General features: G+C 42.1%; 1 protein-coding gene across 2 annotated transcripts in view; it reads left to right on the forward strand.

Annotated features, from left to right (window-relative positions):
- Positions 1-6,670: 6,670 nt before the first annotated feature.
- The window catches only part of LOC146610042 (regulating synaptic membrane exocytosis protein 2-like), a 59,321-nt gene continuing 49,064 nt past the window's right edge, over positions 6,671-16,927 (forward strand). For both annotated transcript variants that reach the window (XM_085346774.1, XM_085346775.1), the window contains exons 1-4: positions 6,671-6,825; positions 11,921-11,953; positions 12,091-12,192; positions 12,450-12,660. In XM_085346774.1, the coding sequence (XP_085202900.1) occupies positions 6,671-6,825; positions 11,921-11,953; positions 12,091-12,192; positions 12,450-12,660 (501 nt within the window). The remainder of the gene's footprint in view (positions 6,826-11,920; positions 11,954-12,090; positions 12,193-12,449; positions 12,661-16,927) is intronic.

Genomic DNA, 16,927 nt, shown 5'->3' on the forward strand with positions numbered 1-16,927 from the left:
CACATGAAAACAGTCACACAGCGATAAAAAGAAACACAAAGAATGGCAAGAAGCTGTAGTATTATTAACTGCAATAGCCGGTCGCATGACAGCCATGGGAAGCCAACGGGTAAAGAGATCAGTCTTTATCGAATTCCGTCGTGGAAGAGAAATTGTTCAAGCCATGTTTCCGAAGTAACAAAGAGCCGACGGATGGCCTGGATTGCAGCCATTCAAAGACCAAATATAACGTTCCAGAGCACTCCAGCTCACATGTTAGTCTGCTCCAAGCATTTCCACAAAGGTAAGTCTTCTGTTATAGTTATTACGTAATTAATCATAACATCATTGTTGATGTAGGTCACAAATAAGTCTTATATTGATTTGAATTAAATTTGTTGCGCTATGCTGCTTTGTTCACTGTGGCTTTGCGGGCTAATATTTGTTGTGTTTTGTAGGAAAACCAGAATACAAAATGCTGGAATGCGATCCAGACTGGACACCCTCTATCATCCTGGGTCATACAGAGTTTAAAGCTGCTACCACAGCGAGATTTGATCAGTTAAGAGAGAGAGAGCAATATCAAAACAGCCACGAAAAGTCTCTCCCTGGCACTGTGTCACTGCTCAGTGCCAAGCGAGGATCTGTTATGACTCGGCCTCTCCAGCCAGCAGCTCCGACTTCCTTCTGGAGCGTCATCCGCATATCGTGGGTTTCTGTCACGGCGATAGCCAGCTGCCGTGCTCGAGTGGTAGACTGGGTTCTCCTGGCATATTGCCTGCGTTCGCCAGCTTACACGCCAGTCTGACCTCGCTGCGGCGAGTGACAATTCTCCAGCCTAGTGTAGCCTATTCTGTCTGGCGTGTTGCCCGCAGTGCGCTGTTACATACCTGTTACAATACCTGATGGGCTGGGCTTTTGTCAAAATGTGTGTAACTGTTAATATAGGCCGTTATTAAATTGATTGCTAATGCAACCATATGGTACATTGACCTCTGAGGAAATTTTAGATGGCACTCATCAGAAAGGTTGCCGACCCCTGATTTAGAGCAAGCAATAACACAGTTGTCAAGGGGCCTGGGAACCAGTACATGGGAGTGGACCCAAATGCAGACACAATCGAGACAGCAATTTTAACAAAGCTTTACTGAGTACACAGGGATTCAAAATCATGGAATGTGGGAACATAGCGAAAGTCTCTGCTGGAAAAGCACTGAAACAGAGGGAGAGAGAGAGATTGGATACAAAGCGAGGAAAGAGCTGTACTGGGCAAACCCCAAAAAGTTAATTCTGTTCATCTGGACATAGCGTTTTAAGTGGGAGAAACGTTTAGTCACTCATCCAAGTGACTTCTTCCATCTCAGCCGAGTGGAAGTTTCCTCAACCTTATAAACAGTACATTTGCACAATGACTGAAATTCACCACCACTGGTGAACAATGGGCTGTGAGGTCAGTTCATTAATATGCAAATGGTTATGACTATTGATCTTCAACCACTGATTAAAGACCGCCGATCAGTGACCATTGATTAATGGCCATAAGTACCATTCACAGAGAGTTGGGGAGTGGCTGCAATCACAGCACTGCAAGATGGCGAATGATGTACTCTTGGGCCCTGTAGCGTAACTCTTCGGTCCTTCTTTGCTTATTCTGCAGAACGTAAAGTTTCTGACTCGAGCCTTTCTTGGATAGCTTCTATGCTTTATGCCTAACCCGTCTCCCACTGAAAACTCTACGTCCAGATGAACAGAATGAACACTTTGGTAATTATTTAGCTGTAACATGATAGGACAAAAAAAGCAGCTATGAATGGTCTAAAAACAAATGCCGATTGCAAGAGCTGGTAAATGACTAGAGCCAAATTGGAACCAAATTGGATGAGACTGACTTCCTCAGCCTGAACAAAAGTAAAGCAGAAATTATTTTATTTGATAACCCATCCTGTGAGACTGATAAAACATCACCATTGGTCTTTTAGTTTCTTACTGTCATTTGGTTGCAAAGAACCTTGGTGTGACTTTTGACACTGTTTTATCACATTAGCTCTGTTGTTAAGACCAGTTTCTTTCAACTGAGGCTTCTCAGTTAATAGTTTAATATGTGCATTGAAGGACATGTCCTGGTCAAAAATGGCTCCAAGATTCCTCACAGTGTTACTGGAGACCAAGGTAATACCATCCATTGTAAGCATCTGGTTAGATACAGGATTTCTAAGATTTTTTGATGAAATACAATAACCTCAATTTTATCTGAATTTACAAGCAGAAAACTAGAGGTCATACTGGTCTTTATGGCTTTTAGACATTCCTGCAGTTTAACGAACTGGTGTGTGTTATCTGGATTTATGGATAGATAAAGTTGGATATAATCTCCATACGAGTGAAACTGTATGGTATGCGATCTAATGATACTGCCTAAGGGAAGCATGAATAACGTAAACAGAATTGGTCCAAGTGGAACTCCATAATTATCCTTAGTGTGTAAAAAGGACTCAGCATTTACATTTAGATAAGATAACATAAGAATCTATATCGCAATATAATGCATTTTCGGTAAATTCAGTGAATAGTTTATATAATCACCACATCAAAAGTACTATTTCTCATATACATTTAAATGAAATGATCAGTAATGAAATAAATATGGGCCTTACCTGGCATTATCCTATAGCAACACACACTAGATGACTCCATGCGGTCACGCAGGTGCTTTCCTCAGGCCTTAAGCTAACATTACTGCTCCTGTATGGTTGTTAGGAAACCAGCCTGTCTGCAAACGACAACTGCAGATGTCCAGTCTGTGAAGAGCACAGTTAAGCTCATAAAGGTATATGTTGTTCAGCTCCTCCACATATCTGTTGTTGTTTGGTGGGTGGTGACTATACCATGGAAAGTATTGCAAATCATCATCTAAAGCAGGGGTGGCCAACTCCAGGCCTTGAGAGCTGGTGTCCTGCAGGTTTTTAGATGTGTAAATGGCTAAATTACCTCCTCAACATTTCTTGAAGTTCTCCAGAGGCCTGGTAATGAACTAATTATTTGATTCAGGTGTGTTGACCCAGGGTGACATCTAAAACCTGAAGGGCACTGGCTCTCGAGGCCTGGAGTTTGCCACCCCGGATCTAAAGCAATGGAAAAATATTGCAGTAAACGGTAATTTTTGCAACAGCACAAAATACATGAGTATAATCGTCTATCATCTAATATATTTTCGTCATTTGCACAGCCCTGATTCAACCACAATCTGTCAATCTGAAGACCCTTCACACACTGGAGTGCCAGTTCACTTGCCCGTTCTGTGAGAAAGGGTTCTTGCACATGACTCGGCAAATGGCCATCCACATGGTGAAAAGCAGTTGCAGGGCATGCAACAAATAGTTCACTTGACTGTCAGGCTTAAAGCAGCAAAAGTGCTGCGGTGAGCAGCTGGAGCTGGACAATGGTCGAACAGACTGTGCAGACCAAGAACCCAGAGAAAAAAAACATTTTCCTGCCATGAGTGTGAGAACAGCCTGAAATATCACATGAGGAATCAGACTGGAGAGAAGCAAATCAAACTCCATTTGTGAGAAAGGTTTCACAGTGAATGCAGTACTGAACAAACATCTGACTACTCAATCATTTGTTAAACCCTTCAGTTACCACTTTTGCAGTGAGGAAGATATCTGGAAAGACATATTACTCAGCACACAGATTATTTCTTAATCTGCAGAAAACTCTTCATACAGTCTCAAACATAAAGTGACATATCCAGTGGCTGAAGCTGAGCTGCAGGAAGGAAGGTTCACACAAGACTGACTTCATACATGAGTCTATAGAATAAACCACAGACAAAAAAGAGATACAGGAACATATGGAAGGCAAGAAGGACGTGCGGAATAAACTGAGACCAAGAACAGACACAACTGGCCAGTAAGCAGACTGAACATTCTTATGTGGTTTGTAGTGACACATTTGGTTCATTTGCAGTTCACTTGGATTTTTATCTGTGTGAAAACAAACCTAACCATGGGTAAAAGCTACAAGTTTACAAACTTGTAGGTCTGAAAACACCCTTAGATTCCAAACAGGAAACAGAGTTCCTCAGTCTCGGTTTCCCTCTGAGATTATCTGATTCTGAGCGTTTTTATTTCTTTGTGGGGGAAAAGTAAAAGTTGACCTGGCTTTTAGACCACACTGAGGAAGTGAATATGCTGATGAGCCTCTTTCAGTGGAGTGTTTGGAGTTTGGAGTGTTCAGATAAATGTTCAAAATTCCAGGGTAATTCTGAATAGTCATTCATCTCTAAAATTCTTTAGAAAGCTTTTTCACTTGATCCAGAGTGCACCAGATGTAGTGAGATATTCATTCCCAGCTTATTTGTGAAAACATGAAGCTGACTTAGCAAATGGAATGATCAAAAATGCAGCTGTCCATCAGATGGCGCTCTGTTACAGATTCAGAATACCTTAATAATCCCTAAGGAAATTACATAAATTATGTTTATCTCAGATTATAATTACTGATCAGTTCCTGATTAATTTATATTCAAACAGCTGTTAGTGTTTGAATAAGAATAAAATGTGTATGTTTTTCTGTCATATACTCATAGACTTAGGGTGTGATTTGTAAAAACAGGGAGCACTGGGATTGGTTTAGTGGACTTTCAGTGGGAGTAGTGTTTCATCGCTCTAGGTGATGTCTTCAGTCTCTAAACCACAGTGCTCCCTTGTACTCTGTACCTGTCACAGCATATTGCTGTTGATAAACCTAGCACAAAAAGTAAGGACATTTGTCTTTGGCTGATTACTTCTTTGTTGTAACAATGCTTCTTGGCAACACCTTTTATATTGTTGGAACACAACAATAAACAAGAGTAAATCAGCTGTTTGACTCTAGCAAAGAAGTTTTTCATGGGCTCAGGCCACATACTCAACTCTGCAAAGCAACCCACAAATGCATTTTCCTTAAAAAAGTGGCACCATTTAAGGGGAAATAAACAGGCTTTCCAACAATATAGGATTTATTGCGTTTCACAGAAGCATTGTTACGATAAAGTAATAAACAAACAAACAAAATTACCTTGCTTTTGGTGTTAACTTTAAAATAATTAAGAACAAATGAATAATTAGGATTATTATAACTTTAATCATAAACAGCTTTGGCATGGACACTGTAACATATTTTCTTTAAATAATATGCACAGTACTCTTCACATTTTCTTCTTTAGGCACATAAAACCCAGTCAATCATAATGCCAGCGTTGTCATACAGAAAATATTTATGCCAACATTTGAACACAAAAAGAACACAACACAGTTTGCCCATCGGCAGCAGACTTTCCAGGTTGGCAGTTCATTATGCTGCCGGGTCGTTATCGCATATTTATTAACTTGTGAATAATGACTGACTGTCAGATTAGGGTTGACCTGTCTAAACAGCTGTACCTTCACGCAATGCCAATGAACAGTGAATTTCCTTAGACTCTTTTCACTGCAAATTCCTGCATGATGCCTCTTTTTAAAATTTAATTACCGTAATTTTCACGCAGAAACAGCAGCACCTATAGCTTAATAGATATCACTTAGCTTAAAAATCACAAGTTAATGTCTTAGATAATATAATATATACTTTGACATAACTTGTGTTACATAGCACTACAGTCTTTTCGATTCGATTACACTGTATTATCGTTTATAATTATGTCTGTTAGAATTCACAGACGGCCTGTATTTCATGAATTCTACACTTTCTACTTTAAATTTAAAGTGGTGTATTTTTTTATTTGTTTTAATGCGCTCTTACTGTAGCGTAGAGCTGCCACCCAGGCAAAAGAAAAATAGAGCTATATCACGTTATAACCTGAAAAGTTTGTTTTTCTAACGTTATACTTTTCATGTTTGTTCAATATACTATCAGTACAATATACTTTTCACGTTTGAACAACACAATATCACTTTATTAAAGTATACATAATTATCACGTTTTAGCAAAAACATTTTAGGTTCTTACAATATCAATATTATAACGTACTAACGCTTTCTTTTGTCTGAGTGGCAGCTCTACGCTGTACCATTATTCTTTCACATTATTAAATATGTTTGTTATCGATCCATCAGTTGACTGGGTGACTGACTGATGACGCTGTTTGTAGCTTCCTCTGCAGCTCTATCTTTACTCCTCCCCCCCGCCCGACCAGCTGATCTTTGTTGTAGTACGTCACGTCGTGCCCCCCTCCCTCCCCGTCATGTGAAGATTTATTTATTTTCTCCTCCTCGCCCCTGCGCCTGTTATCGCCGAGAAGCACCGTACAACCACAGCGGGACACCGCGACCACAGAAGGCCAAGTATTAGGGCCGCAGGGCCGGGAGGAGCGGGACGGAACCGCCGCTGACCCCGGAGGCGACATGACTGCGGAGTAGCGAGCAAAAGGACGCCGCTGCGCCTGCTGGTGAGCCGGAGGAGGAGGAGGATGGTGGTGAATGGTGGATGGTCTGATGGAGGTGCAGCTGCAGGTGGAGCGGCTCCTCGAGCCTTCGCCGCGGCAGCACAGCCGCTGAACGCACCTGGAGCTGGACAAAATAATGTGAACACTCTGCAACTCCCTGGCCTTCGTCGTTAACATCATCATTTATGATTATGATGACGGGATCCAGTCACGTGGCTCTGGCCTGACCGACGCTACCTTCTCTTCCAGCGGCCCACAGACACAATGTCCGGGCCGGCTGGACCGGCACTGGCTGCGGAGCCTGGGCTTGGGCCGGAGCTGCCGGACCTGAGCCACCTGACGGAGGAGGAGCGCAGCATCATCCTGTCGGTGATGGAGAGGCAGAAGGAGGAGGAGACGAAGGAAAAGAGCATGCTCAAGTAAGATTATTGATTATGGAATCAGCTGGTGTTCAGAGAAAATAAAAGCATCAGTGAGCATTTTAATTAAAAAAACCTCAGCAGCTGCAGCAGGAAGGTTTAAGAAGTTGACCTCTCCAGATCGTCAGTGGCAGAAGCAGACTGCAGGTGTTCAGGCAGCAACGGAAGAAAAAAAGTGAAGATAAAATAAAGTAAAGATTTAAAAGCTGCTCATAAATTTGGCGTTTACTTAAAAACAAAACCGATTAAACTAATCAGAAATGGTTATACCCACACAGCACGCTGGTCTGGCCTGGATCACCGTCAGCCAGCAGTGGCTGACGTCTGGCATGCTGAGTGGTATGTCATCCAGATATGGGCCAGGCCTGGCATAGTTGTCACTGTTTAAGTGATGGCATGCCGTATCTGGCTCGATTGTGGTTTGGTTTATGTGGCCCAGGCTCATAGAAAACGGGTCTGGCCCAGATCTATCATCAAGCTGGCACTTCTGACTGACTGGTGTCATGGCAGGGTGTATTCCAACCAGATGTGGGCCAAGTCTGGCATTGATAGCACTATTCATGTTCCTAATTTCCTATTTTAGTTTGAAGACCCAAATCCCATGTTGCAAACATTTCAAATGCAGGTTTGACAGGTTTGTGAGTGTACACTTTATCCAAAACCTAGTGAAGGTTTACTCATGTTTACCACTGGGTGGCTGTAGCTCAGGAGGTAGAGCAGGTTACCTACTGATCGGAAGGTTAGTGGTTCAATCTCCCTAGCTTCTCCTATCTGCATGTCAAGAGTGTGAATGTGTATTAATGTAGTTAGGACGTACTCAGTTGATAGAAAGGATGTGATTGAGTGAATGTGGCATGTTGTGTTCAGTGCCTTCCGTAATCCGGCAGAGTAGAAAAGCACTTTATAAGAATCGTTCTTCATGTTACTTTGCAGTATTATGTTCCGGCACGTTGTTATTACATGGCTTGATTAAGGTACACATTAGGCTTACATCTAGTGCCAGAGCTGAAACTGTTCTGGGTCAGTACAGGACCACCAGTTTGTCTGCAACTGGCCTTGTGCGGGCCATCATTCTTTGCGGTATGTGGGCCATGTGTAAGCACATTGTGCGGGCCAGATCCGGGCCATACCAATTTTGCTATGTGGGTATTAGAATAACTGCTTAATGCAATCATTAATCTAATTCACTCCCCTATAAAATTTTGCTGTATGTCAGGTTAGGCTGATTGATGAACTGTTTCACTGATCACTTTTAATTGGGTTGATATTGAGCTCACAGAGAAGAAGCTGTTTCTAAGTTTCATTTGAGGGACCTGTACTGATTGGCAGAGAACAACAGATCCTTCAGGTGAGAACAAGGATGTGATTGGGAGGGCAGAGAGTGGCCAGCTATCTTCTGAGCTGTGCTCATTGATCTGCTGAAGCTGTGATATAAATATGCCAGAAGATGCTACTGCTAATCTTTTAGCGTGCTGGCATAAAGATTAGCAGTAGCATCTTTTGACCCAGGTTGTTTTTCCTGAGCATTGTCAGGAAGTGACATAATTGCTCTGCCTCTTTGGTGTTTTCTGAGATGTTTTAGAATGAAATTAAACTTCTTTACACCAAAATAAAGGGGAACCATGTGAAGGTCACTGGGAAATATTTTTAGTGATCAAACTGGTCTGAATGTGGTGCACAGACTGAAGTGAGTTAGAACTTTCTGCTGAAAGCAGTCAGTATTTAAGGAATGAATACTCCCCCCTTCACAGAGCAACACAGTCCACTGAAATGTCTTCATTTTTGACATAATAATAAAATCAAATAGGCTGGTGATCTGCATATTAAACAGAGGTTCATTGGTTCATTCAGCAGATCAGTTTCACCAGTAACTGGAAAATGTTTTTGTAATGATCAATCAGCCTTTTATTGTGTTATTTATTATAGACTGGTTCTCATAGTGGTGAAGAGAGAGCTGAGCATAAAAGCAAATCTCTCAATTTACCGGTCGATCTACGTCCCTACCCTCACCTATGGTCACGAGCTGTAGGTAGTGACCGAAAGAATGAGATCGCGGATACAAGCGGCGGAAATGAGCTTCCTCCGAAGGGTGGCTGGACTCTCACTTAGAGATAGGGTGAGAAGTTCAGCCATCCGGGAGGGGCTCAGAGTAGAGCCGCTGCTCCTCCACATCGAAAGGAGCCAGTTGAGGTGATTCAGGCATCTGACAAGGATGCCTCCTGGGCGCCTCCTGGAGGAGGTGTTCCGGCAGACCCAGCATCCATTTACCATAAATGCATCCTTGAAGAGTTGTTTGTAATTTTTGTGTCTCCTCACACATCAGAGTGTTGTCCTGATCTACATACAGTAAATGTTTATACATTCACTCGAGAAGGTCACCAGATAAATGTGAAAGCTCATCAGATAATAGATGAATAATTTTAAGTCACATTTTTATGTCATGTTGAAATTTTTTGGAATCTTTGCTCAAATCCTTCATGACGTGTTTTTAATGTAAAATCTTCCAAATGAACTGCGGCCATCTCAGTGTGGTTCATCCTGTTCGAGGAGGTTTTGATGAGACAGCGGTGGCAGACTGAGCTAATTGAGACAGGCTTGGTATGAGTACAGATCCTACAGAATGAGGACTGGCGTGTTCAGTTTGATTGTGCAGGGTGCAGATGGAGCTGGTTTTCACTGTTTCTCTGTACAGTGCTGTGCTGCAGTAGAATAAGTAGTGTCTGTCAGAATTTTTCCCAGAATGCTTTGCTGTATTTCTGGTGGATATTGTAGGTTTTACAGGCTTGCTGGTTCTTAACAGTCTGTCTCTCGAGTTTACTGTAACTGCAGACTAAATCCAGTTATCCCATTAGTGTGGGTGTTGCTTGGTGGATGAGGGGGTTTGTGGTTTAACAGGGATCAGAGCATCTGGTGGTTTTGGGCCGTCTGAGGACTGTAGCTATCTGTGAGGTGCTGTAACCACGTGTGGCCTCCAGATGTCACTGCAGAGTCACTGAGGTCAAAGGGTTTCAAAGCAGTCTTCGTGAACACATCTGACACAGTTTTATTTTAGTCTGTTTAAAATGTTTAGTTTGTGTGGGCCCTTTCATCAGTGAAGTCAAACCGAGCATCTTACTGTCCTCACTGTGTGTTGGATGTTTTTTTTCTTTTGTTGTTTTAAGCCCCTACATTGCCTGTCACTTACTGCCTATCCCAAGCATGATTAGCTTTGAAAGTTTTGTTTGTTTGTTTTGCTTTTTTGTTTGTGGTTTGTTTGGTGTGTGTCACAAGTATGAGCCAATCAGCAATGACTTCTATGTAAACATTGCTGTGTTAAAGAGATGGCACACACTGTAGACCAGCTGCCAACCTTTCAGGGCAGGACAGGGCAGACATCGCAACACTTTCATGATTTTATTGCCAGCATGTGATTAGACCATAAATCACAGACCTCCCGACTCTCAGCTTGCGGACTCTTATGGAGCTGCTGTGACATCATGTCAGGCCTTGGCCAAGCCTGCATCATGACTGTTGACCGTGTGCATTTACTTATTTTATTGTTTCATTCATATTTTGTTCATTTTGCTTTTATGTTTGATTTTCAGTTAAGAACTGGTGAAGTGACAGGAAGACTAATAAAATCATTTCAATGAATCCTTTGTTTGTTTGCTCGGTTTGTTTACCTTTATGGTTGGCCAAACCAACAAACAAACTGTTTCAGCTGTGTGTGCTACTGGATGAGTTGTTGCATTCTGACGCATCCTGGTGGTGGCAGAAGAGAACTGAATTAATCCCGTTTCAGCAGCTCGATGTCTCATTCTGTTTCTGCTTATTTGAAGTAGAGCCCTGTGTGGGACTGTTTTTTTTGTTTTGTTTTGTTTTTTAAAATCCCTCTTCCTCTGAATTTCTGACCATTACCACCCACTCCGTCCGTCTGTGTCCAATCCTGCCCGCACCCACAGACTTATTGATATTTATCTTTCACATGATGTCAGAGCTACTAGGACTCACCCTCCTTGAGGGCAAAACAGTACTTCAGTCCTTTGCCCTCCAGCCATCCATCAAACGTCCGCACATTTAACTTAAACAAAATGCCATTTAGTTTCTGTGCTATCAGATGCACTAATCAGCATTTATTTACAGCTGCCAGAAGGATGTAGAGTATGGCATGTGAGTACATCTGCTAGCCGTGCCTTACAGGCCAAATCCCACCAATACCTGCTTCTCCACAGCAACATGATAATAATGTGACAAATTAATACTACCAGAACTTTTCTGACACTACACTGTAAATGTACGAGTCAACAAAATATAAGATTTACATGTGGTAGTTCGTTTAAGCGAACTATGTAGCACTTACCTTTGCTTTAACAACAAACGGTTTCTTTCTCTTCACCTCCTACACACTGCATTATTTACCTAGATCAGAAGTACCTGTAGCTTTTGAAAGCTTTCGTCCTGGCAGCAGCAGAAGGTGAGGGATTCTCTACAAGATGCATGTAGATGTTATCGAACTGGAGCCTTTATGAGAGGCATCGCCACTTTCAGGGATTTAAATAAAGCGTCTCTCCATGTCTTCATTTTTCTTCAATCAATTGATTATCCAGTTAATCTTGGGTTGAGACAGGTGAAAAAAACAACACTTTTGTCCTGCAGTACTATCAACTGTAATGTCTTGCCCACTGGGGTAGTGAGTTGGTCACGTGAACCACATTATAAACGCGCTATGATTAATGCATGTGTATGTGGCACTTTATGTCCAGCGCTTTACTTTCTTTATTTTATAACTTTTCCAAATATCCATCTTTCCACTCTTTTCTTTAGTTTTAGACTCTCCAATCTGAATTTTGTTACCAACAGCAGTTGCACTCTTCGTCCTGCTAACAATTTTGAGACCAACTGTTGCCCACGGCAACCTTAAAACCCCCCACTCCTGCGAGATTTGCGTTGGGTGGGATCCCAGTCCCAATGCAGGGCTCTAATTTAAAGCTTCAGTTTCAGTTTGTTTCTGTTATGATTTTGTTTTTATATTATTTCATGATTAATTATATCACTGACATCATCATCATCATCATCATCATCATCATCATCATCGCCATCATGTCTATGTCTGCAGGGAGCAGGAGGAAGTGAAACCTCCCTCGTCCTCGTAAGTACCTCATCTCCCAGAGTGCACTCCCTTAGCCACGCCTCTTTTCCTCAATAAGCTATTTCTTGTGTCCCACGCTGCCCCTCCCACCCACTGATGTGCTTCCTGTCAGCTGACTGTGTGTATTACCTGGACAGGTGGAATCCATTCTCAGGGTTCAGTCAGTTGGTCAGTAACGTTGCCACCAACGTGTCCGAAGTTCTGCAGGTTAAAAGTCCAACAGACAACGAGCTGCAGATGTGAGTAAACCCAGAGGCTTACCTGAGCACAGGTGTTTGTGTCTCACCTGAGCCTCAGTTCAGGTAGACACCTGATGCTGTGTTTATTCATCATGTCGCAGTCTGACACTGAAGGTCCAAATCCAATCGTACATGCCTGGCTTCGCCTCTTTAATGAACCAAACAAGGACCAGCTCACTGGTCCTTTAGACTTCAGTACAAGTTTAGCATATGTCACCCTCTGACCTCTCCTCTCTCTAAAAACCTCCTCCTCACAGGAAGTTACATCAGCAGTTTGAGATGTATAAAGACCACATGAAGAAGCTGGGTGAGGAGTCTCCAGAGGCTCAGACAGCGCGGGCAGAGTCTCCAACCTGCGGGATCTGTCGCAAGACCAAGTTTGCCGATGGCTGTGGCCGAGCATGCTGCTACTGCCAGAGTCGTTTCTGCGGCCGCTGTGGGGGGCGTGTCTCCTTGAGAGCCAATAAGGTTGGTCTATGAGTGCATTTTTGCTGTGGACATTGCTGAATATCTGGGGTCATTTTCAGTTTAATTATTTTTTTCAGTGACAGTTTAACAACTCTAGATCGTCTGAAATGAAACGATTAAATGTCAGACTGTTAGCTTTGATTTGATTGACACAGGCTGGATACTGTGCATAAAAGCAACAGCAATTCATAAGTGGTAAATGAAATGTTTATACAGCCATGGTCTGGATGCGTTTGGTATTGTCCCTCAGGTAGCTCTGCTTTGATACGGTAAAATGGAAATGTTACTTAAGATCAGACTCACAAAGTTTCAGCACCACTGTCACTGCTTTGAGTCATCTGCCCACTTATGTATAAATCAAGATTGCTACCATCAACTATCACAACTGTGCCCTGTACTACAAAATGCCCTGTACTCACCCTAACACTGGAGATCAGGATAAGTGTTCACACGAAGCTGATTATCAACTCAGCATTTAACCTGTGCATTCACATGAAAGGGATGGTGCTGCAGCATCTGATCAATCTAAAAGGGGCATTTTGCAGGTCACGGGACTCTTCTTCCACAGAAAATGATCCCTATGAGTGCCACCTACTCTAGACATGTTCTAGCTGGTGATTAAATATTTTTAAAGAATCTAAAAACAGAATTCAATACAAATTTGATACGAGGTCAGCAGGTGCAGTGCAGGTTTTTTGTTTTAGGATCAGATTTTAATGCTTTGAATCTTCCTACCAAGCTATTCTCGACTCTGTGGCACCATTAAAAACCAGGCAGCTCAAGGCTAAAACCGAGCCGTGGTTTAATGACACCACTCGGGCTGTGAGGAGGCAGTGTTGTAGAGCTGAACGCAGATGGAAGAGGGACAAACTGCAGGTGTCTCTTCAAATCTTAAAGGACTGGTGGTGTCTCTATCAGGATACAGTCAAGGAGGCTAAAAGGGAATACTTTTAATACAAGACAATTTCCTCCAACAGTTATAATCCACGTGTGTTATTTAACTCCATCAACTTAGTTTTAAATGCTCCACAAAGTGGCTGTTTGGAAGCCTCTCATAAACTATCTAAGGATTTTGTGTTGGGTTTTTTTATTAATGAGAAGATAGCAGCTACGTGGGCTCTCATCTCTGCCCCTGAATCTGACCCCTCCGTCTCGATCCCTTGCTCTGCTGTTTTTGACCAGTTTGAGCCTGTAACTCTCTTTTTTAGAGGATGTGGTTGGTCATCTGAGGCCCTGTTTGTCTCCAAATGATCCTGTCCCTTGACAATTTTTTAAAAAGATTTTGCCTCACACAGACTGTTCTTACTACGGTATTATAAACAGCCGTTTAATGTCTGGTGTAGTCCCTGCTTATTTTAAGCAGGAAGTAGTACAACCCCTTCTTAAGAAACCCGCCCTGGACCACACTGTATTGACTAACCACAGGCCTATCTCCAAGCTGACTTTACTGTCTAAAATCTTAGAGAAAATTGTACATTCCCAATTGATTGATTTAAGAAAAAATGAGAATAGTATCCTGAGTCAGCACTCTTAAAGGTTTTTAATGATATCTTCCCTACCTGTGATTCTGGTAATCATGTTGTTCTTGTCCTCCTTGACCTAACAGCTGCTTTTGACTCTGTAGACCACAACATTTTACTGTCTCGTTTACACCGTCTTGCAGGCATTCGTGGTACTACTTTGAATGGGTTTAGGTCTTATCTTTCTGATCAAACTTAGTGTTAACTTTTTAGGGTATGAGTCCTTTTCTGCGGCTCTTCAGTTTGGGGTCCCGAAGGGCTCAATTCTAGAGCCTCTGCTTTTTTCATCATATTTACAGCCCTTGGGAACCATCCTTAAAAAGCATGGAATTTCCTTCCACTGTTATGCTGATAACTGCCAGATTTATCTGCCTCTGAAGCAGAAAGATGCCTTCTCTATTAAACTACTTCTGGCATGTCTAGAAGATATTAAAACTTGGATGTCCCTAAACTTTTAAAAATGTAATTCAAGAAAAATCGAGGAGATTGTGTTTGGTCCTTGCGGACCTAGTGATCCCTCCGCTATTGATTTGGGACCCCCGGCATTTTAAACTTGTTGTTACTAATTTGGGTTTTAAGATGGACAGTGACTTTAAATTGGACACTCAAATTAGGGCTCCTGTCAAGTCCAGTTTTTATCATTTAAGGTGCTTGGCAAAGGTAAGACCTATTTTATCCAGGCCACATTTTGAAACAGTAAGCCATGCTTTTATTTCATCTCATTTGGATTACTGTAATGCACTGTATTTTGTAGTAAGTCTGTTTCTTCTCTTTCGTCTGCAGCTGGTTCAAAATGCTGCTGCACGACTTTTAACCCAGAATTTGCAAAAGAGAGCACATAACTCCCATTCTGGCTTCACTCCATTGGCTGGCTGCCTTTAATCTAATGTGCTGATTTATAATTTTAATTTAATTCTAATTAGTATTTTATATTTCTTAAGTTATTCAATGTATTGTTTCTTAGGCATGTCAAGTGTACGGCACTTTGTTTTCAGCTGGGAGTTGTCTGAAAGTGCCTTATAAATAAATTGCTTGCTTATAGAACAATAAAGTGTTGTTAAATTGTTTGCTGACAACAGGAAAAACTTAGCTCTGTGAACCTGACTGGCTCTCTGGCGGCTGGTCCCTCTGACTTCTCCCCTCCTGCCGCACATGAACCAGCTGACTGACCATATGACTCATTTTCTCATTCATGAAGCCGGAGCAGACAGAAACATAAGAGCAGACATTGTAGCTATATCTTATTCAGTATTTGATTAAAATTACTTTTTTCTCCCCTCCTGTTTCTACGGTAAATATCATGTCAGCACTGATGCATCTTCATATTCCAGCTCCTCTGGATTAAATGGAAGCTCTACTCTTCATTTACCCGTTGCCACACATTGCTATGGTGAATTCTGATACCAGGGCCCTGTTTCAGGAAGCCGGTTTAGAAAACTCAGAGTGAAAAACGATACGCAGGGTTGAGTAACCCCGAACTGTCCAACTCGGAATATTCGGTTTCAGAAAGGCTGATAACAATTAGTTCAGTCAACGCGGAGTTGCTTTAACCCCAAGTGAAGCGCGCGGACGAGGATACATAAAGCCCTGATAAGCGGAGCACAGATTAAGCGAGTCACCATGGAGACGGAGGGAAAGAAGGCGCGGTCAATGTATGTCACAGCGCTTGAGGCCGAAATTCTGATGGCAGCATATGCCGATAACATACAAATTCCGCGGAAAAAAGTAACGCAGCCACAGCTGCAAAAGACAGGGAGCATGCATGGCAAAACATAGCTGACAGAGTCAATGCGTGAGTGTTAATATAAACATTGATCTAGGGATTTCCACCCATTTAACACGTTATTTTATCATATGTTATTTTATTTGTTATTTTATACATTTTATTTTGTGATGTGATGTGAGCGCAGGTGCAACCCAACAGGCCCCAAACGTGCCTGGCAGCAAGTAAAAATGAAATATAAAAATATAGTCCAAACAGGTAAGGTGTAATTGTATTATGAGCCACAGTGCTTGGTCAGTTTGTCCCATGTAAATCAATTGCAGTTAGAGGCTACATTAATTTCCTTTCTGTAAGCACTTATTGAAATTATCTGAGCACATTACAAGTACATATTTGCTTACTCTGTATGCTCAAATGTGGCCTGTTATAGCCAACAGAAAAAAAGCGGAGGCCCGAAAAACAGGTGGGGGTCCTCCACCACCACTACACAGAGGCTGAGCAGTTGGCCCTCAGCCAAAACAGTGGGCGCCCTGTGGCCGAAGGCATCTCTGCGGGGACATCCTCTGAGTCAATAACCCCGCAAGACACAAGTGCCGACATAAGGGGTAAATTCAAAATAATACATGATGTGTATACATCCTTTCTTCACAGTCACCTTTGCAGTGCCACTCATTCATCTGATAAACTCTTCACCATAATGGATTATTTTGTAGTGAAGTAATTTTCCTACTGATTTTGCCTTCCCTCAGTCTTGGTTGTCTTTGAGAGCATAATGACAATGAAGTGTAAGGTGCTTGGTATGTTTGTTAATTGCCATTTGGTCCCTTGTAAGTTTAAGTGACCTGTATAAACCTCATATTCTATCAGTTGATGGTGATGGTGTACTGCATCTGGTGCAGCCTCCTGTTGAGCCAGACCAACATGCAGTTGTGAGTAATACTCCACAGATTAGATGAGTTTACAGTAGAACAGCAATGTTGTTTATTTCTTTACTACAGGAAAATAATGAAGAAACATTGACAGC

This window comes from Diplotaxodon limnothrissa, linkage group LG22 (assembly GCF_057381915.1).
Source record: "Diplotaxodon limnothrissa isolate DT_005_m linkage group LG22, D_limnothrissa_male_GT1.1, whole genome shotgun sequence".
NCBI lineage: Eukaryota > Metazoa > Chordata > Actinopteri > Cichliformes > Cichlidae > Diplotaxodon > Diplotaxodon limnothrissa.